General features: G+C 38.9%; 1 protein-coding gene across 3 annotated transcripts in view; it reads right to left on the minus strand.

The window, feature by feature from the left end:
• Gyf (GIGYF family protein Gyf) overlaps positions 1-23,755 on the minus strand; it is a 485,965-nt gene that overhangs the window by 186,608 nt on the left and 275,602 nt on the right. For all 3 annotated transcript variants that reach the window (XM_067150103.2, XM_067150101.2, XM_067150102.2), the window contains exon 13: positions 21,171-21,461. In XM_067150103.2, the coding sequence (XP_067006204.2) occupies positions 21,171-21,461 (291 nt within the window). The remainder of the gene's footprint in view (positions 1-21,170; positions 21,462-23,755) is intronic.

Consider the following 23,755-nt stretch of genomic DNA (forward strand, 5'->3'; position numbering starts at 1 on the left):
TTTTCACCTTTTTACCTTAATTCAGGCCAAGGCTGCTACCTTCCTAACCTTTCCCACCCTGCGTCGCCGGAAACCTTCGATGTATTAGAGTAACTAGCATTTTTTCTAAGAAAGGAGTTCATAGTATGAAGACCAGATGGTAGCTGCGAGCACTGAATGCTGTTGCTGCTGTCTTACCAGCACATACTACACAGATGTAGTAGGAGCGGTGACCAATGAGCCGTGAATCGGATCACTGTATCGATTCAGTAACGTGAACGGAATCAAATGAATCGATTCAGTAAAATGAATCGAATGTCCCATCACTACTGCTAACATACTACAATAATACAAAATAAAAATAATAATCATAATTAACTACCATAAAAACAAAATAACTGAATACCCTACAATTCCAGTTCTAAAGAAGTCCAATCTGTTACAAAATCCGCCAACATCTGGTTTCATCACCTATTAGCACATGACCTTGCCTGCTTATCTACTGAGTTCGCATTTCTTGTCCACTGACCCACTCTGGCTGAATTCCAGTACACTATTAGTCAACAGTTACACAATCACCTGCCGTATCATGATCCATAAGGCGTCCTACAGTTACAAAATCAAATCAGCTCCCTAACTTAAAACATTACGCTCACCTTCCTTTTTTCAAAGACTTAAACACACCTCCATCTTTTCAGCCTTTACACATCCACTTCTTCCTCCTACGCCTCATCCTCTCTCAACTTTCTCTCACACTCCTTTTTAATGGCACATAAGTACTTGTTCAACTCCCCCCCATCTTCCCATTACCTGATAATCCACCTTATAATATTCCTCTCATTTCCTTTTCCTAATAATTCACTATGTTTGACACTCAATAGACTATTCCTTAACTTACTCATTTCTTTACAATTTCCAATTAAATGAAAATCGTTGTGTACTACCCCACATAATACACATACCGTCCTACCCTTTAACGACCCCTTGTTCTTGTGGAGTTCCATCAACCACCATACCATCCTACCCCTCTTTAACCTATCAATATATCTAATATTTATCCCCCTTACTTCTAATACTTTATTCAAAAAACTAAGGGAACTTCCTAGCCTAATTTCTTCTAATAATATCTGCTTTGCATATCTCTAATCCTCCTGGAGAGTACTTTCCACCCTCTGGCATCTGTCTTCGACCAAACCGCATCCCACATGTACCCCAAACCTATCTTCTCCAAATATCCTTTAATTTTTTCTAGACAGCATCACTTATACATGCTCTTCAGTTGTTGCTTGTACAAGGCTTGCAACAATTTTCCACTTTCTTCTCTTTTCAAAATCATCCAATATTTAACTATTCTTTTTTTCACACACTCAACTTCCGTATCTTCCCCACATAGTAATTCCACCCCTGCATTAGCTATGCATTGCGGGAGCCGCATCACCCACTTACCAAAATTACTAATGATTCGTCTTAATTCCACTCTTTTCTCATCCAATCCCCATACTTCAGCCCTATTACATTGCCCTACTAAAAACCACCGATCTTAAAACTAACCTCAAGGTTTTATAACTGATACCCGGAAATTTAGCCAACAAGCTTTTGACTGAGGCTAGGGCGGCCGTACCTTTGCTTCTCGCTCATCTTATTTGATTGTCCCAAGTCCCTTTTCTGTTAATAATGGCTCCTAAATATTCCATCTTACTTACTTGTTGCAACAACCCTGCACAACCCATTTCCCATTCTCCTTCCTTCGCGTACCTGGGCTACTAGCACTTTCGATTTCTTCCCGTTAATTTTCAAGACCCACTTCTTTGCAAAATTCGACACCGCATTTAAGCACCTCTGCATTCCTCTTGAAGTTACAGTCATCAATATCACATCATCAGCAAAAATCAATCCCGCTATCTCCAACCCATTAATCACCGACACGGCCCAATTGTTTCTCCCATGTCCATCCAGGATATCGTTAATAAATAAAATAAACAATATTGCCGATAATTTACACCCTTATTTTAGACCCACCTTAGACTCTAGTGGTCTTTTCAACCTATCGTCACCCACTTTTACACAGCGCATAACCACCTTATATATCGCCTCTACTGCCCTTAACATCTTTTCCGACACCCCCAACCTATCCAATTTCACTAATAGAGCCCCTCTATTCACCTTATCGAACGCCTTTTCAAAGTCAATTGCCGCTACATACACCTTACCTCTTGACAAGCTCATATACTTTCCAAAACCGTCCCATCCATATTTCAGTAAGTGTACTACTTCTTTTGCTACCCTGTCCCAATCCCTTTCCACTTTCTCTGTCCATTTGTATTTATTATACCCACTCCCTAGTTTGTCCTTCATCTTAACTTCTTTCCTTATATTCTCCTCCTCCTCCCTTTTTAACAGAACACACATTGGGAAATGGTGTGATTCAATCCCGTCTCCTACTTCCATCCTTACAATATTCTCTAACACTCCCTCCGAGCTTAAAACTATATCTATCACACTACCTCCCTGCTCTGAAACAAAGGTCAATTTCCCCGTACTGTCACCCTCCTTCCATCAATTCAGAATATATAAATTCTGCGCTGCGCACAATTCCAAAGAGCTTCTCTCCATTACTGTTTATAATTTTATCCTCACTTCTTCTACTTCTCAACATACACCTCCCTTCTTCCCTACTATATACTGGGCTCTGTTCACCCATTCTCGCATTCCAATCTCCAAATAGCAGCATGTCCTCTTCTTATGCAAACTTCTCTTTTATCATCCTAATCTCCACCAATAGCTCTTCAAAGCGACGCTTATTTGTGTATACGGAACAACTAGGATGGAAATATACGAACGCTAGATTTATTCCCTTCATCCTTCCCTCTACCCATCCCAGATTAAATCTCGTCCATATAGCTTCTTGCATATCTGTCTCGATATCTTCTACTAGTTCATTAATTTCTTCCTTAATTAGTACTACCATTCCTCCCGAGGCGCGTCCCTTATTCCTCTCCTTTCTTCTAAATTTATATTTAATCACAAACTCCTTCCATGAAATCTCTTTCCCTGTTTCAAACCACGTCTCCAAAAGTGCCACAACATCGAAACTTTCTACTACTTCCCTAACCTTTTTATTTCCTATTTTATTTCTTAACCCCTCAATATTCACACTTGCTATTTTCCAATATCGTTATAACTTACCCTCCCTCACTTCTAAATTTCCTCCCTTATTCTTACTCCTTGTAGCTCTCGCCCCCTCATTCCCTGTTTCGATTCCTCCTTTTCTTAACATTCTTTGCCGTTGCATGCCCTCCGTGCCCCCTTGCACACTTTACCCCACAGGTCTTTTAGGCTCCTACTTCTTCCCCTGCTCATAACATCTTTACCTTTTTGTCGATCACTCTTCTCATGTCCTTTCTTGCTCTCTAAACCACTACACACTGCACCCGCCGGTTCTTGCGGCTCACCCCACTTACCCCTTCACTGCTCTGTTCTTCTTTATCCACACTGCATTGTCCACTTCCACATGGGTTGATCTCCACTCCTTCCTCCACTTCACCCCTAGTTGTTTCTGCTTCCTGCTTTCCATCTTGCACTGCCATCAGTCCCCCCTCAGCATTGACGTGTTCGTCCATCTCTTTCAGCTTCGACACTGGGTGCTCTCTAACCCATCTCCCATTCGTCACCACTAGTCTCCGACCTCTTATGCAGGCTTTTAGCATTTGCTATCTCGCTCTCCGAACATGCCTGTTCAGAATCATATTTTCCCCACCTTTTCCCATGTCTCTTTTCACCCATTCTTTCTGACCCTGCTGTTTCTTAACAAAATTTCTACCATAGGGTAGAGAAAAACTGTACCCTAGTTGGTCTCCATCCTTTTGCTTTGCCCACTCTCTCCACATCGTCTATGTTAACTTCATTGAAATTTATCTTCATCCTGTCCCGTATGACCTCTACCACCATGTAGATTAAATCAATTTTTCCTTCCTTCTATGGCTTTCTTCATTCTCTCCTGCCTGTAGCCCTCTGCTTCCTTCATCATCATCACCCCTCTTCCAGATGTTTCACCTTCCCTCTTACTAACTCAATTTCTTTCTCATTGTTGCAAGCTCTATTGTTCGATTACTCAGTCTTCGTGTCTAACCATTTCTTCATATTCCCTTATTGTTCGATTCCTCAGTCTTCGTTTCTAACCATTTCTTCATGTTCCCTATCTCCTTTCTCTGCTCTTCCATCATGTCCTTCATTTTATTTCTTGCACCTTATCCCATTGACAATTTTCTTGTATCACTTGCTTCACTACTACCATAAGTGCTGCCAAATCTTCCAAGCTGAATTTATCACTGGTATTTGGCCCTGGGTTTAATTCCAGCCCCCACTCCCCAATGACCAGAAACACAGCCAACACCGCTGCTACCAGCACCGCTTCACCCCATTTTACCTCCTCATTTCTTATTGCCAGTCCATTCTTGGCCTCCTTCCTCTGCTTCAGCTGCCACCTCCCAATCGCGGCCCGGTACTGCTCGATACTAACCATGTTTACGGCACGCACTGTACAACGCGACCTCGCTCCTCGCTTGCTCAAGCCAGACTGACGTGCAGTAAACACAGTACAGCAGTTTTGGTAGTATATTCTCCCGCTTTTGATGTCAAATTTTTTCAGTCCCTTTGAAAACGTACTAACAACGTTCAACTGTATATATGATACCCAACACAGTTTATCTTCAAAGCTGTTTATGGGACCATTCTCTAAAATGGAGTCTGGCTGCTTTTCTTTCAGTCCATTGAAAATGTTCCTAGTATACCTCACTACCTGTTCTAATCAATACACACAAAAGTCCAATTTTCAACTGACCGAGCTCGATAGCTGCAGTCGCTTAAGTGCGGCCAGTATCCAGTATTCGGGAGATAGTAGGTTCGAACCCCACTATTGGCAGCCCTGAAAATGGTTTTCCACGGTTTCCCATTTTCACACCAGGCAAATACTGGGGCTGTAACTTAATTAAGGCCACGGCCGCTTCCTTCCCACTCCCAGCCCTTCCCTGCCCCATCGTCGCCATAAGACCTATCTGTGTCGGTGCGACGTAAAGCAACTAGCAACTACTGGATTCAATAACTGGAAGCATGGTAGAAAATTGATAAAACAACATGAGCAATAAGCTTATCAACAAGTAACATACTTATTCATAATCAGGCAAAATAAAAAAGAAATAACCCAACACAAGTCAACATTACATTAACAACACAGTACGAAGAAGAAATTAAGTGCAAGCAAAATGTCCTATCAAGAATTGTATCTGTGTTCAGATTTCTTTCAATTCAAGGTTTATCCTTGCATGGGGACGACAAGCAGATAGGATCTACCTCCATTGGTCTAGTTCTTGAATGCGTAGAAATGAATAGGAAGTATGACCTCTTCCTTGCACAACATGTTACAAAATATGCCCATAAAAGCAGTGATCGTGTATCATACTAATCACTCAAATTTGTGATACAGAGTTCATTCAAATTATGGCAAACTGTGCTCCAAACAAAGTTCTAAAAGAATGCACACATGCTTCATATTACTCCCTTCTTGTTCATTTAACTCCTGTCTGTTCTCACAAGGATTAATTGGCTATAGTGCTGCAATATGGACCAATTGCAGAAATGATGACTAGTTTAAGCCATAGACGACGTGTACCTAAACAACATCTAAGTCAATCACGATCTTCCAATGCATAAACAAAGTTCAGCCGGTGTTTATCTAGACATCATTTCAATATTGGTTCGAAAATGGAAATAAAAGTATCTTCCATGCTTGCAGCAACCAATGAAATTCGTCGGTGCGTGCACCAACAGTCAGCTGTCATTTACCTCCACATTACTCAAATATGGCTAAGCATGAGCATGACTTGCCCACAGGCAAGATTATCGCTTTCGATGGAAATAAAATCTTATAATATTATCGACACTAAAGCGACACACCACTGTATGAGAAAGTGTACCTTTGATTATAGTGTTGTTACTGTGAGTGTAATCGAAATAGCTTCTGAGAAGGGAAAATGAATCTATATTACTGTGCAACCGAACGAGTTGTACCGGCCATATAGATATAGCTTTAATTCTAGAGATCATACGTTCAAAACGCACCATCGGCAGCCCTGAAGACTGTTTTCTGTAGTTTCCCCATTTTTACATCCGGCAAGTACTGGAGCTGTTATGGCCACAGCTCTTCCTTCCCAGTCCTTGCCTTTTCCTGTATCATAGTTTCTGGAAACTTACCTGAATTAGCGTGACGATTATCTGCAAAGAATATAAAATAAAAAAACCCACTCACACACATACACACACAAGGACACAACCTATTTTTATTGTCATTATTACATGTGCTTACTTGGCAGTAATTGTAATAACTGAATGCTTCCCGGTTGATGTATGTGACAGCTCTCTGACGATCAGGACAAAATTATTCTGATATGGATGTAGTCGAAGTGACCAATAATTCCAGGGAAATTATCCCAAATATAATAAAATAGACTGGTTGCCAAGAATTGCAGTCAAGTTGACAGTTACCGGACTGTCCCTTGTGTCATATGTTTCATGGTACATCACCTCTAATTGTCAATCACTACTAAAATTTGGGGTTAAACAGTGTTCTCGGCAGTTTTTAAACATGGCCGGTTGAATATCGGTTTCGGACAGTGTCTAAGTGATAAATAACATCTTTGCCATGCGGCAACCATACTTAACACATTGTTTAACTGTAAACAATATCTAAATACAGTTTCTGTATTCGGCCCTATATCTCTGACTAAGGCAGTTCCAAAAGAGCATGTGTTCAAGACTCTCCCTAGACTCACACTCATTTACCTCTTTAAAAGATGCCGTAATGAACTTTCTTGCAGAGTTAGAGATTTAGACAAAGTTTACAGCGGGATGGATCTATGAAAACATGCCTAATACATCGCGTCATTATTCATAAATAAAAGCTAAATTTAAGAACCACAATTTGCTATATGAATAAATTTAATGATAACTTTATTGGGAACACCTGGCGCGTGAGAGTTGGCGACCTCCGACTCAATACCATGTGGCAACGTCATGAATGGCTCACAGATAACGTGCTGGAGTCAGCTCTGCACATCGAGACTATAACATTCGGCAGTGGTTACTTAAGCAACTTTGATCACGGGCAGATATTTGGGGCCCGGAGGTGTGGTGCCTGTATTTCAAGAGGAGCTGTCTTTGTACCATGAGTAGATGAACTGTGGACAGACATCGACCAATAGACCAACTGTGGCCCGCCACGAGTGACTGATCAGCGAGAAAAGCATCAGGTGTCATGACTGATATCATAGCAACAACTCTCCTTACTGGAACATTTGATCCACCAGTACAATAATGGGCAAGAATGTCCAGTTTCTACAATTATCATGTGACATACCTTGCACTGATTTGGGTTTGGGAGCCAAAGACCAATAAGGTGCCACAGTTTATTCCATGTTATCATAAACAACACCCCTCATGGACTCAAGGAAGGTGTCAGTGGACCTTGAACACAGTGAAGAGGTTGTAAGGAGTGAAGAGTCCAATTTCCTGTTTCACTGCGCTGACAGCTGAGTCCACACCTGATGTAAACAGCGTGAGGTGGGCTTTCCACCTTGAGCCATGGGTATCCAATAGGCTGGTAGTGTGAGTGTCATGGTCTGGGGAGTATCTTCCTGGTATGGCCTCAGGTCATTACAGATTGAACTAGCTGAAGGAACATGAAAATTAATTCTCCACTCTGTCATGGCCCCCGAATTTCCAGGACTGTGAGTTCATCGAACATGTTAACCCATTCACATCCTATTTAAATACAGTAGCAGTTCACTGAGGAAACCCATTTAAATCCCACACTACGGCACACAGTGTGGATGTGGGCCACGGTGAAGTTGGCACCACAAAAACACACTGAGGGGTCTTACCCCTTTAGGAGTTAAAAGCACGTAGATCATCAATGACATACCCACAGCCTACATAAAACTACGGCCTCTCGGGAGTCACATGATCTCGCCGTAGCCTTGCCCACTGTCGTCATTTGTATCACTTTCCATTTCATCAGCACTACTACACGCATCTCTCGAACTCGAACTAAAACCTTCAGGGTCTATTTTGTCATCACAAACATCACTGTCTTCATAATCACTCTCTAAAACCAACACCACCTAGATATAAGGCCTGTGCATGGTGTCGAGATTAAAAGGAAAATGGCGGACTGTTGAGGCAATGCCTTGTGAAAGTGATCCGTAATTTTGTCATACAAAATACAATAATGGTCTACAAATGTTGTGTGCCTAATTGTAGGGGAAACTACAGTGCCAATAGCAAAGTACAGATTTTTAGATTTCCGAAAGATGAAGATCTAAAAAAGAAATGGATATGTGCAATAAAGCGCGAGAATTTCGTTCCAACGAAGTATTCAGTGGTAAGTAACTAGAAACTAGGTTATGCATTTTTTATTCGGAAATGTTTTATTTCATAGTGTGTTCATATATTAATATAATCAAGAGATGGTAGTATAATATATCTGAAAAAAATGGCTATTAGGTTAGACGGGATCTAACCTCTAACATGTATGGTGAAATTCGTTCAGGTTAGGTTAACTGATTGTCTGTAATTGCAGGTTTGTGAATTACATTTTAATCCGTCCAAAATAAGGAAACATACTGAGTTCCACTGTGAGGATGGACAGCTTATAACTCTACCACTGAAGGTTCCACGACTTATCCCCAGTGCTGTTCCTTCACTTTTGCCAAATTGCCCAGCGTATTTGAGTAGTTCAAAAACGTATCGAGAAGGTCCTGAAGAGAAGAGAAGAAGAAGAGAAAATGAAAATATCCAGGCAGCAATCGAGGAGAGTGAAGTAGAATATAATTTACACAAGAATAGAATAACATTTTCTAATTTCACTGACCTGAAAGACAAGTTAAATAATCTGAATGTAGGTGAATCATGGGACATACTTCACAAAGGTGTAAATATAGTAATAGTTAAAATTGTGTTGAACCCTGAACCTGAAATAATTAGTTCTATAGTTATCAATGAAACTTTGGAGTTAAGTGTATACTATAAGAACATAAAATTAGACAGTATTGGTAACTTTCATTTCCCACAGTCTGTAAAGGACTTGGATGAAATTTCAGTGCTTCTTGAAAAAGTTGACACGTTAAGTTCTGAGGTTCACAGTGCAAACAGCACTAATGACATTTTAGGTTTAGCAGCATACCTTTTGAAACAAGTCAGCATGTTAGAACCGAGACTAAAAGGACAACTTGAATTCATGATTGAACAGATTGCACTTTGGTCACACGAGGAGGAGTTATAGTCCATCCTTTCTGATTTTATCTTCAATATTGCAGTCCATTTCACCCCATTGCTATGCATACCTCAGACATCTCAATTTATTGTATCTGCCTCATCCATGTACCATCAGGAGGCTTTCTTCTTCTTTAAAAGTAGATCCTAGAATAGAACAGCACGATAACAATTTCCTGAAGTATATAAGGGATAAATTTTCTGGCAATGATAGTGATAAGTTCATTGTGCTTATGATGGATGAAATTCATGTTAAACCATTAATGGACTATAAAGGTGGTAATGTTTTTGGCAAAGCATTCAATGATGAGCAGTTAGCAACAGGTGCTTATTGTTTTACGGTTTCAAGTTTGTTATCTGATTTTAAGGAAGTAGCTCACATATTACCTGTAAAATCAATTACTGGAGAATATTTGCATGGTGTACTAAGAAACGTTATTGTAGGATTAGAGGAAATAGGGTTTAAAGTTGTTTGTGTTGTTAGTGATAATAGTTCTGTAAACAGAAAATGCATGCAAATATTTTCACCTGAAAATGAATTGAAATGTGTTTACCCGCACCCTGCTGATGAGAGCAGACCACTTTTCTTTGTGTTTGATAGTGTTCACTTGCTCAAATGTGTTCGGAATAACTGGTTAAATCGAAAGGATGAGAATATGTGCATGAACTTCCCTGATTTTGAAGATAAGAGTGCACTGCAGTGTGCTTCTTTTCTTACAATTAAGAAATTATATGATCTTGAGCATGAAAAGTTCATAAAATATGGTTATGGTCTGTCTCTCAAAGCATTAAGTCCTTCATCATTTGAAAGGCAGAATGTAAAATTAGCTCTGCAAGTTTTCAATGACAATGTTATAGAAGGGCTGAAAGTGTTAGGTGAAAAGTGTAAGCTACCATATTATAAAGAAACAGCCTCATATATCAAAATAATAAGACTGGTGGGCTGTTGTCAATGTCAAAACACCAGGTAAAGGGTTAAGGCTCAACAACAGCTTAATGTGTCCAGTCTCTTCGAATTCAGGGGAAGGGCTTCAATATTTGAAGAAATTCCTACAATGGCTAGTCAAGTGGAGAGATCTAGGTGTAAAAGGTTCATTATCATCTGAAACAATGGCTGCTTTGATATTGACAACTGAAGGATTGTTGATGTTGATAGAATATTGTTTGTCAAAACTTAATTTTGCATATGTCCTATTAGGAAAATTTCAAACAGACATATTAGAACTCAGGTTTGGGAAATATAGGCAGCTTGCAGGAGGGCAGTACAATATTTCTGTGAGGCAGTTGTTTGAAGTTGAAAAGAAGTTAAGGTTACTGTCATCACTGACTCTAAAGATAAGATCAAACGCATTTGGGGAGATTGAAGTAGATGAGTTCTCTGACCCGCCTCCTGAATCCTCTGCCTTTTTGGATTTTGATAATTCATTGTGTAAGAGCATAGATGTACATATAAGTTTACACGATATTGAAAACTGTAACAATGACATGCCAATTTTAGTCTATTTAGCAGGTTATTGTTGCTATAGTGTCTCAAAATATTTGAAATGTGAACACTGTAAAGGAATTCTTGTTACTGAGGACTTCATTGATGCTGATGATGAGGCATATAATCTAATTAGAAATAAGAGTAGGGGTAGGCTTTTGTTCCCTGAAATGTTTGTTATCAATGTAATAATACATAATTATCTGGTAGTAACAAAATTATGTACAGATTTTGAAACAGAGTTTCTTTTAGTAAATGATCATAGGGAGGTTGCATGTGAGAGTACAATGAAAATTATTCATGATAAAGAACTTTTGTGGGAGCCAGATATGTGCAATAACAGACATACATCAGAATGTGTTTGTAGAAAACTGGTGTGGACTTCAACAAACATTCTTTTGAATAATTATTGTAAGAAAAAAAGTTCCATGTCAAAGAATGTATTGACGAGGAAGAAACGTGTTATTTGTCAACAGGACTGAATGTCATGCAAATCTGCATTTATGTAAATAAGTGTGTTGTTGCTTTCAATTTTTTTTTGTGGGTGGGAGGACAAAATAAAACATTTATTATGAATTTCGGTATTCTGCCATTCCTTTAATTCTTGAAACTCACTTGAGTTTCAGCATTATTTAGAAACCTTGTGTATCAACTATCCCTATTCTTTTCAGAAATAGTTTCTTGAAGGTGTAAGTGACTTTTATCTGAAAGAATGAGGGTTTGGGGTAATTATTTTGAGGTTTAAGTAGCCAGATCAATTAAAACATATGGTAAGATGCCATAGTGACATTATGATGATTGCCTCTATTGTCAGCCATCTTGGTTTCGTGCTCAGGCCTTATATCTAGGTGGTGTTGCTAAAACACTATTAGCTTTCATATTCCATCTTCATAAACACCAACACATCTGCTTGACATCACGATTGCAACTGGCATGAGGAAAGTAATATGAACAAAGATTCTTTTATCTCTTGTTCCAGAAGTGTGTGATAACCTGGAGCGCGGGAAATAACCGAAGCCACATGTCTAAACTTCAGCTCAGAATGCATACAAGTGGCATACGTGAGTTAGTAACTGAACTACATGTATTGATATACAGCACTGCATCATCGCGAGCTGAGCTCGTCATTGGATTCATATGCCACGAAAAACTTTTGCGAGCTAGGGTCGTCAAATGATGAGATTGGGTTAAGGATAAGCTGTATAAAGTGCTGCAAGGGCTGCTCGTTCTCCTCCACAAAATGTGCGTCAACTACACAAGCTGCTTTAAGTCACACCGACGCATACAGGTTTTATGGCGACGATGGGATAGGAAAGGTCTAGGAGTGGGAAGGAAGCAGCTGTGGCCTTAATTAACGTACAGCCCCAACACTTGCCTGGTGTAAAAATGGGAAACCATGGAAATCCATCTTCAGGGCTGCCGACAGTGGGGTTCAAACCCACTATATCCCGGACGCAAGCTTGCGGCTAGATGCCCCCAACCGCACGGCCAACTCACCCGGTGCATCAACTACAAGAGAAGCTGACTTGGACTGAATATGGACGACGTGCATCACCTTCTGGGATCTGACTGTTACTAATAAAGTGATCGCTCCTCTGTATGATCCCTGTGCTGCCCACTCATCGAGTCTTGTGCGAACTGTTGCTGCTGAATGCTGTACCAAGACAGTAGTGTTTTTCATTTTGTTCAAAAAAGTATAGTACTTTCTCGGCATCACTCATAGATAGGATATTCCAGAAGTGTATCTAGGTCAAAAGAAAGGTAGATGCCGCATACAGGAAAATAAACCTTTGGAGAAAGGAATACCAGCCCAGTGGTGTAGGGGTAGCGTGCCTGCCTCTTACCCGGAGGCCTTGGGTTCGATTTCAGCCAGGTCAGGGATTTTTACCTGGATCTGAGGGCTGGTTCGAGATTCACTCAGCCTACGTGATTAGAATTGAGGAGCTATCTGACGGTGAGACAGCGGCCGCGGTATAGAAAGCCAAGAATAACGGCCGAGAGGATTCGTCGTGCTGACCACACAGCCCCTCGTAATCCACAGGCCTTCAGGCTCAGCAGCAGTCGCTTGGTAGGCCAAGGACCTTCAGGGCTGTAGTGCCATGGGTTTTGGAGAAAGGAATATTAGGTGTATGAATATAAACGAACTGATAAAACGACCAAACAAGAAGCATAATAAAGAACTGTTGAAACTCAGCAGAGAAAATACAAGATGGGTAGTAGGACTGTTGACAGGACACTGCCATCTGAAAAAACACCTACATAGAATTGGAGTAATAAGAGACAATATATGTAGGAAAAGCAATGAAGCAATGAAGAGAGAATGTGAGGCGCTGGGTAGAATCAGACTCTCCACTCTAGGACTACCAGGTGAAGAGAGAGAAAAAATCCAAGAAGACCCAATAAGAATAACCTGCAGCTTTGTGAAGGGAGCAGGTATATCTAGGTGGGAATGAAGGAAAAACATGGCAGCAAAAGATCTTAGAGGTCAATGCTAATTAGGAACTAATATTTAGAGGCCCCATGAAGAAAAGAAGAAAAAGGTGTATGAATATTAAGTGTTCAGATGGAAAGCTTCTTCTAGAGACAGAAGAAAAGGCAGAAAGATGGCAGGAACATTACCAACAGTGGTATCAAAAGTGGTGATGGTGGTGGTGGTGGTGGTGGTGGTGATTTTTGTTTTAAGAGGAAGTACAACTAACTAATCATCCTCTCTGAAAAAATGAAGTGGACAAGAAATTCAAAATAAAACACAATTATTTATTCAACGAAGAAATCCACTGCTCCTGTCTGTAAAGAACAGGCAGTGTGAAAGAAGGCTCCGGTCACTTGCTGCCGCTAGTGTGGAGCATTTTAGTTTGACTGCTTATTAGAATGCTGGGTGGATGGCGGTTGGTTTGAGCATGGGCTCTGATATTTCTTTGCCCTGTGGTGATATTTAAATGATACCAGCACAGTGCTCCATTTGGGTTAAAACGCTCGGTTAACCTCACAAAACGCTGGGCTGACCTCACCCTCAACCTGTATCATGATCTACTTTGTAAGGACCGTGACGAAAGTGAGCTACCCCTTGAGGAACGTGACATTGTTTTTCATTCATTGATGGATAATGTTAAATGAGTGTCTGTGCTTCCAGTCACGAAATACGATCGTTACTGTTATCGTTTATTCTATTGATCCTAGTAGGTGAAGGTGACTGCATAGTGTAAGCACAAATATTTGATCCACGTGGTGAAAATTCAATAATTTTGTCAGCCATAGTGACTATAGTGTCAAGATCATCATTACTGGGAGCTAGTATGGAAGCCGCTGCATAAATATGCTTTCTAATAAAACGTTTTTCCAATGATTGAATCATTAATAACTATCTTGTCAAGAAGCTCTTGGGGAAGCCTGTTAACCCCTAGAGGGTGCGTCCCCGGGTGGCAGAGGGACCCTACAATTCAGTAGGGCTGGTTGAAATACCCAATACAACCCGCGGACCAACAGGCAGCCCAGTTCCTGGGGGCTTTAAAATACTGGAACACCCTCTCTCCAGCGGCCACAAATATGTAGGGCCCAAGCCCGGGGTATAGATGAAGACCCCAAGGGCATCAGTGGCGGAGAAGGTGGGCTTTACGGCATTGATGGTGGAAGAGGGAGACTCGTAACATCTGTACTCCAGAGGAACGGCTACATAAGGCGTCTGTAGTCCAGTGGAGCGGCGTAACACTTGGCAGTAGGTATAAAATGCCTTTGGGAGTGGCGACCACATCGTAATAATAGCCTATAATGAGTAGGGTACACAAGAACCTCGTTTATCCGGATTAAGTGGGAACAGAACTGATCCGGATGACTGAAAATCCACATAAACTAAAAAACAAATACAGTACATGTTATATAATATATGAACATAAGTTGTACGGTAATACCTTTTTCAATTGTGCAAAAAAAATATAAGAACACTTTTCTTACATTTACGACTCTGTTTTATGCATTAAAATAATGTGTGAGCTTTTTCTGTTTTACATTTGTGTAGCCTTTGCATGCAGCACGATCACGAAGACGTTTTACTAACATCAAAGGATCAGTTCTGCCGGTGTATTTTCAGACTGAGATTCTAAATAGATCATCAGTTTGTCCAGCTGCATTGTTGCATATCCATGAGTCATTGTTTCTTCTGATGGAGGTGCCAGTTTCATTTTCAAATTCACCATTAATCTCGTCATTACCTGCCGAGGAACAAGAGGCAATAATTTATTCTTCTGTCATTATGCCATAGTCTGAATTACAGTCATTTTTCAATCAGTCATTTACGTTGTTTACGTCCGAGCATCCGGGAATGCGTGCAAATGTGTCAAGTAACTCAGAAGAGTTCACGGTTTCCCATTCTCAATTCCAGACGAATGTCAGGACAGCACCTTTGAAAGACCACAGCCCACTTACTTCTAATCCCTGTCCTTAACTATCCTTGGCAGAAAAGACATTCAAGAATCGACCCCGTAAAAGAAATACTGTGGAAGTAAAAATCAATTTTTATTATTTTCGATCCTGATAAACTGGAGATCCGGATTAATGAGGGCGGAATAAACAAGGTTCTTGTGTACTAGCAAATCAACCTCGGAAAAGGTTAGGGCATGCCCTGCTTAAGGCGACGTGCAGTTCTCAGGGTACGGGGGTAACTGTGAGAAATGGGCGACCAGTAACCAACACTAAGATAGGAATAGTAAATCTTATGACCCTGACAGGAAAAGCGGAGGAAGTAGCAGATTTCATGGTGAAAGCAGTGGACATGATGGGGCTGAGTGAACTGAAATGGAAAGGTAACGGAAGGAAGAAATTGAGGAAAGGATACACATCATACTGGAGTGGTGGCCAAGAGGCAATAAATGGAGTGGGACTGATCATTTCGAAGCAACTGGAGGAGTATGTTGAAGTGGTAGAATATGTGAGTGACAGAATAATGAAGATTAAAGATGAAGAATGAAGTGATGGACTTCATACAAGTGTATGCACCACAGACGGGAAACAGGGAAGAAGATATAGAAGGATTCTTGGAGAAAGTAGAAAGAGAAATTTCAGGTGTGGAAGTGGTTATTCTGGGAGATCTGAATGCACAGGTCAGAAACGAGAGACAAGGAAAGGAAGAAGTCGTTGGACCATATGGATATGGGAAAAAGAGTCGTGAAGGAAGGAACTAGTGGACTTCTGTGAAAGAAATGGACGTGTAGTGGGGAATACATGGTTTTGAAAGAAAAACAGCAGGAAAATTATGAGATATGAGTGGGGTGACAGAAGAACAAAATCAGTAATTGACTTCTTTTTGGTGGAAAGGACAAATTGCAGGAAGTTGATAGATGTGACAGCTTTGCCAGGTGAAGCATGTAATGGGGACCATAGAGTTGTGGTGGCAAAATTACAGTTGGGAAAAATGGAAAAACTAAGAGAGATAAGAGAAAGAAAAATAAAAGTATGAAAAATGAAAGACAAAAATGTACAGGAAGACTTTCAGGAGAGATTGAAGCAACAAATCCCAGTTACTGAAGTGGAAAATGTAGAAGAGGAGTGGGCCATCTTTTCAAAAGGCATTTGTTAGTGCAGCACAGAGTGCTTGTGGCAGGACATCTACAAGAGTGAAAGATCAGGAGATACCGTGGTGGAATAAGGATGTGAGGAAAGTGGTGAAAGAAAAGAAGACAGCCTGGCGAGGATGGAATCGAGATCACACAGAAGAAATCAAAAGGAAGTATCTCAACAGCAAATGGAGATGTAAGAAGGTGATAGGAGAAGAAAACAAGAAGAGTTGGGAAAAATTTATACACAAAATGGAAGTGGATGTAAGTGGCAGTAAAAGGATGCTGTATGGACTTATAAGAAGAGGACAGAAAAAAGTATCGCAAAGCTACTGAAAAAGGAAGATGGGGAATTATTAACACACCCAGAAGAGAGAAAGAGAAGATGGAAAGAGTATTTTAATAAGCTACTGAATGTTAAAAAATGTACAGGCGAGATAGAAGCAATACTGTGTGAGGACTCAACAACAGAGGATGATATAACAATGCGGGAGGTGGAGTTAGCAGTACAAAAGACGAAGATGGGAAAAGCAACAGGGATGGATGAAATCAGTGTGGAAATGATAAAAGCTGCTGGAGTTGTTGGAATGCAATAGTTGTCCTGACTACTAAAGTGTATGTGGAAACACAAATGAGTACCAGAAGACTGGAAAAAAGGGATAATAATACTAGTGTTTAAGAAGGGGGACAAGAAAGTTTGTGGTAACTATAGAGGATTCACACTTATATCGCAGGTAGTTAAATTAACGGAAAAGATATTAGAAAAAATAAGAAGAAAGATTCAAGGAAAGTTACAAGAGGAACAATATGGCTTCAGGAGTGGAAGATCTCTTTAGCATGCGACAGCTGATGGAAAAGAACTAGGAACATGGAAAGGATCTGGTTATGAGTTTCATAGATATAGAGAAGGCATGTGATAGTGTCCCCAGAGAGAAAGTTTGGGAAACCATGGTTAAAAACAGACTCTGAAGAGAAATGTTAGAAATGGTGCAAGCAATGTACAACAACTGTGTTAGCAGAGTACTGATCCCAGTTGGAAAGACATAATGGTTTAGGAATAAGACTGGACTAAGTCAGGGGAGTGTGCTGCCACCTCTTGTTTATTATGGTCATGGACAAAATTGTAAAGGAAACAAAGGAAGCCTATGGAGATAGAGAGATAAAGATACTGCTATATGCAGATAATGTTGAGATCTGGGGAAAGAAGAGCAAAGAAGTGCAACAACAACCAAATGTACTGAATGAAAAAATTGAGAAGTATGGCATGAAAATCAGTACAGAGAAAAGCAGAACAATGGTGATGTTGAAAGGGGAAAGGCAAGGAAAGGGCACTGTGAAAATTGGAAGTCAAGAGTCTGGAAATTGAGGACAGCTTTAAATGCCCAGAAAGTGAATTAATGCAAAATACTAGCGTGGACATGGAAATTAGGAGAAGGGTACAGCAGGGCAATGCATTCTACCAAAGTGTAAGAAAACTTGTTTGGAGCAAAGAAGTACCAAGTAAAGAGATAATGTACAAAATGTACTATGTACCCATACTGACTTATGCAGCTGAGACTTGGACTTTGACAAGGAAAGACAGAGTGAGAAATGAAGATGTTAGGAAGGAAGTTGGGATAGGAAAGCTAAAATGAGCGAGTTGAAAAGAATAAACTAAGTTGGTTTGGACATGTAAAGAGAATGGAGGAGAATAGAATTTCAAGACAGATGCTGGAGGCAAAGTGCAAGGACAGAGAGCAAGAGGAAGACCTAGAACAAGGTGGATTGATTCAGTGAAAAGCGACAGAAAAGGACGAGACCCTGGAAGAGGAATGGTGGAAGGAAAGAGGAAGATGGAGAAGTGCCATAAATACCCCAACCCAGCAGGAGCTGGATGGGGGGAAATTATGATGATGATTATGCTTGTCAAGAACAGGAAAGCATATGAGGTGCTGTACTAAGATATCACTTTGAAATTTTGTCTGTTCTTCTATCCCCTGATGTGATAAAACCATGACGATATACAAGCAACATTGAAATTAGCACAGTGCTATCCAGACGATATTAACAGGAATTTGGAAATGAGCACACTCTTATTTCATTATATATGTCAAGCTAGAAAGACTGACGATACCAAAAATGTATCCGTATGTTAGATATAATCACTTTCAATGCACTTTTGCTTGGATATTGCATTATTAAGGATTTGCCGCCGTTTACTAGTCAGTAATTCCACAGCAGAACGATTATTTCTGCCCTAACAAGAGCGAAAAGGTCAGTTCTTGGGGACAATAAAATAAATGTACCATTGCTGATCTGAGAAGCATGTAACGCTACAAACAAACTTCTCTGAAGTCATTACAAGTTTGCTCAGGTGAACTCAAGGTATAAAGAACTTTTTGTAAATTGTTTAACCTGTACATATTTCTGTAAAGTTTCCTTACACCTTTAGTTAAGATAGTTAAGATAGATAGTTAAGGTATATTTATTAATTCAATGATGATGATAATAATAATAATAATAATAATAATAATAATAATAATAATAATAATAATAATAATAATAATTTATTTATTTACAGAGTTTACGCCCACATTGGAGCACTTAAATCAGACTACAACAAATTTGTCTTCCTTTTCTTCTCCCAAAAAGTCTTGAATCTGGTTGACCTGGCTGCCCTCTCCGCATCCATTATAACATATTGTTTCCTCTGTACAGTGGTCAGAAGAAGCCTGATGCATTTATTCTTCAAAATACTTTTCTCGCCTCTGTTTTCTATGCTTTGCATGGTAATATTCAACTCCTCCAAATCACTTTGAACTTCTTTAAACCAACTGTTTTTTGATTTACTATTCCAAAAGTAATTAAATAATTGTTTTAAAACTCTGTTATCACTTGGTCGAAATATATGACAAAAAAAAGGCAATTCTTCTTTTTCTCATCGTGTCTGTGATGGACTCACTTTCCCTATAGATAACCTCATTCGGCAACAATCTCCACTGTCCATCCACCTGATGTTTCTTGTTTATGATCGTCCTGAGTATCCTTCGATGAACTCATTGTAAGCGTTCTGTTGTTGATCTAGTATTGAGTTTAAATAATGTTTCACAAGCATAAGTTGCTTCTGGTTTAATAACAGAGTTATAATGCCTAAATTTAGCATTAATCGAAAGACATTTCTTTTTGTATGTAGGCCAAGTTATCCGTTGTGCCTGCTTCAGTTTATATATTCTGCTCTCTATTGATGGTTTTTCATTGCAATTCCAAGTGAGATTTTCACCCAAATATTTAAATGTACTTACAATTTCAATTCGTTTATTATTATTTAATAATAGCTCTGAATTTAAAGTTCTGAAAGTAGGCATTATTTTTGTTTTATCATACGAAATTTGCAATCCAACTTTTTTCGCTACATTTGCAAGTTCATCCAATTGAACTTAAGCCTCTTCGAAACCATTTGCCAGTATCGCAAGATCATCCTCGAATGCCAAGCAATTTAGTTTGATATTTTTTCCAATTTTGACTTTTGGAGGACATACCTTAGTCCACTCTCACATGACCTTTTCCAATACACAATTGAACAATAATGGAGACAGTCCATCTCCCTGGCAGAGGCCTGTTGTAATTGCAAATGATTTAGATAACTCATTTCTGAATCTAACTTTAGATTGAGTATTCTTAAGAGTCATACCAATCAGGCTAATAAGTTTGGAATGTAGACCAAATTCCTGAAGGACATTCAACAGTGATTCACGATGTATACTATCATACGCCTTTTGAAAATCAACAAACATAATAACTAAATTTTTGTTTCTAGATCTATGATGTTTCATAATCCATTTTAAACTGATGATTTGGTCAGGGCAGCTTCTTCCTGGACGAAATCCACCTTGATATTCCCCTAGTTCACAGTCAAGATGACCCTGTATTCTGTTATAGATAATCTTAGATAAAATCTTATATGTAATATCCAATAATGATACTCCCCGATAACTATTTGGATCAGATCTATCGCCCTTTTTATGCAATGGTTAAATTATTGCCATATTCCACTCTTCAGGCATTGTAGCAGTATTCCATATATCTATAAGATGTTTATGTAGATTCTGAACGGTTTGATAAAAAGAACATTTTGTTTGGCAAACTGACACTGATGGTTTCATATTTTTGCTAGATAATGAACGAGGTCTAGTTGGAAGGGGCAGCCAATATTTACCTTCATATAGAAAATTACAACATAGCCTTTAAAAAAAAAAGAGTTTACATCATGCAGTGTAATTTTTTGTTTCTAACTGTATGTGACAATTTTCAGGATATATATGAGGAGAAAATGTCAACAGAAAACAAGATATTTTTGATAATCAAGTTATAGCAGGTAGATATTACTTACAAGATTGTCAGGTGAGCAAAGTACAAATTCCTATCTGTCTTGTCAAGGATCTATTACTACAGTCTTACAGAAAGATAAATGAGTGTGCTCTCTGAACTTCTTCCCACTGAAAAGACAGGAATAATTCAAGGAGATGCAGGCTGTGTGAAAAAGAACATTACTAAGACTGAGTGGTATTGCATGAAGAGTCTCTTCCCGCTTTATCCTGTGCCAAGTGATACCAGATACTATCCCCTACAGTGCTCCAGACATACATTAATAATTCGGGAGCCATGCTGGAATTTGTAAAGTCCTGTTTTAGAAAAGGCAAAGGCATTTTAAATTCTTGGTTTGAAAATTTAAATGACACTCACTGTGTTAAATCTGTACATAAAACAATGTTATAAAATGCAGATCCTGGGTACATTCATGATACATGGTGAAAAACCTAGATCAAGGTATATTAAACTGATGTAAAATATCTGACCTGAGGTTTCACAGCTTTGGTCCCCATTTGTCTTAGTAAACTCTGGATGGGATCAGTATCACTCTTATCTGGCCCGGCTGAATGCAGCAAGTTGGACATCCCAAGTGAAGTTGCAGCAGCAGTAACTCCAGCAGCAGGTGTTGCTTGCATCCCAAGAGGGGTTGCTGGCACAGTTGGTTGCAGCCCACCCATGTCGCGGATGAGCTGCTGCAGAGGATCCAAAGGCGGGCTAGGAATTGCTGTTGGAGAGATCTTGCTTTCAGGAACCACTGATGGGGCCACCTTACCCTGCTATAATAATATACTTTATAATAAAAAAAGCCTTGGAAAATTATGGATGTATGCAATATGCCATTTCAATAAAGACGGCCCTAAGATATACTTCACCACGACATTAACATAACTATGAATATACAAAAGTCACTAACAAAGAATTTTAGCCATTCAATCAATCAATCAATCAATCAATCAATCAATCAATCAATCAATCAATCAATCAATCAATCAATCAATGGGTTCAGACAAACATGTACATCAAAACCCTAAAAGTCTAACACAAAATTTGTTAAAGATTAAGAAGGAAATGCTGTGAAGATCACTGCAATACTCACCAGGCTTTTAATATCCCTTTTAAACAATTCTAAAACTTTTCAAATAAAATTTCTCTCAACTGTGCTCTAGAATTTTAAGTTTACAATCTGTGCAGTTAAATTTTACATCTATTCTGACTTAATTAAATATCTCCCTACCACCTCTCATCATTTTCAAAATTATACTTATGACACCTATAAATATCCCACACATAGTTTAGCCAATAATCAAATGCTCTTCAGTACATTAATCACATGATGGTTCTTACAAACCATTCACTTACAAGTTATAAATTGCTAGCCTGCAATGTCATGAAAGTGGTGTGCAAAATGTATTACCAATTCCTAGGATCTGTTTCATATTTAACAAATATTGTTAAAGATATCAACAGGTGACTAGAATTTGCGGAGGAATTTATATAGATGGAGGTTGGATTACAAACGTTTCTGGAAGCATACCTTCTATTATAAAAGGGTAACTTTTACAAAAATAAATGGTTGCTTTATTAGATATATAAGCATTATTATACAAACACTAATTATTAGTTTAAATAAAGAAGATCTTAAAAATAGACCAGTATGGTTAACACCTGAAGTGTCAAAGCTGGGAGCAATGTATATGCAATGACATACAAAATCAAAATGTTTGCTTCCAGACATGGCTTCCAACTTAAAGAAATACTGTAGGTTCACAATTGAAACTCAATATATAAATAAGAACACACTACAAACTACAAACCTGAGATATTTGTAATAAGAGAAGTTTCCACTACTCGATATAAAATTAGTAATGCAGAATGTCAATATCGTAGTATGGGTGGCTCATATGTCAATGAGAAATTATATTCCACAAGAATATACAGAGTATTTTTGCTTTAGTGAACATACACACATTTTAAGAGTCTTACAATGAAGTAAAAATCATCATTATGCTAATCAACATCCTCAACATTACCATCATTTCCCTTTATCCACATTCAGCTGGGTCATGGCATGTATACATTCCCTCATATTACTCAAACCTTCCATTACTTTTCATCATTCAACATCCAGTTCATATCAGATCATGTCGTCCTATGCTGTTCTTAACCATCCATTGCAATGCAATTCTTATTCATCCTATCTCTCTCATTTGTAATTCTGTAATTTGTTTTGGCATTCTTGTCTAATTCTTTAATTTAATGTGTTCATACATCTCAGCTGACTTCTCTCCATATTATCAATCAAATTTCCCACCATTATTTTAGTATGCAATTTCTCACTTTGTTTTGTCTTTTGTAACATACTTCTCAGAAATTCAAATTCTGCTGCAGCATTTTAGTTTTATTCTTTGACAATGACCCTGTCTTAGAAGCATGCCATTAAGGCTATTTCTTTAGCCTTTGTTACATAGTCGATTCTACTCAAAATTAAGACCTTCATACACACACAACACATCACACTACCAACCAACACAAAAACACAAAATAATGAAGATATCCCTTTATGTTGGATTGGCATTGGGAAAGGCATGTGGCCGTGAAATTGGGCTTAATCCACAAGAAGTGATGATCCCAAGTAAATGGGAAAAATGTCAGGAAGAAGAAAATTTTATTTATTTCCTTATGGTCTACTTATTTCTATCCAGATCACTTTCAAGGCTTTTCAAAACATAGCCCAATGATCAAATGAAGAAAATTAAAATAAAACTCAGCTGGATTCCTTAAATTATGAACCAAAAACTCATTTTACTAGATCGGGTAAAATACTGCTCTCTGCTTTTCCCTCAAACTTTTGTAACACTCAAATCAAAATGGGATTCCCTGTAAACTGTCTCCTGCTTGCAATTAATATTTAAGGTCATAATTTCTTTCTGAACCCAACAAAGATAACCTAAGAAGCATAATTTCTATAATCTGGTTTACAGATGATGGCCAATGATATTTCATTAAGATAGGAGAATAAAAGGCAAAATTATGTGTATGAGGCAGTTAATATAAAAATAAGAGTACTCGC

Source organism: Anabrus simplex, chromosome 6 (genome assembly GCF_040414725.1).
Source record: "Anabrus simplex isolate iqAnaSimp1 chromosome 6, ASM4041472v1, whole genome shotgun sequence".
Classification (NCBI taxonomy): Eukaryota; Metazoa; Arthropoda; class Insecta; order Orthoptera; family Tettigoniidae; genus Anabrus; species Anabrus simplex.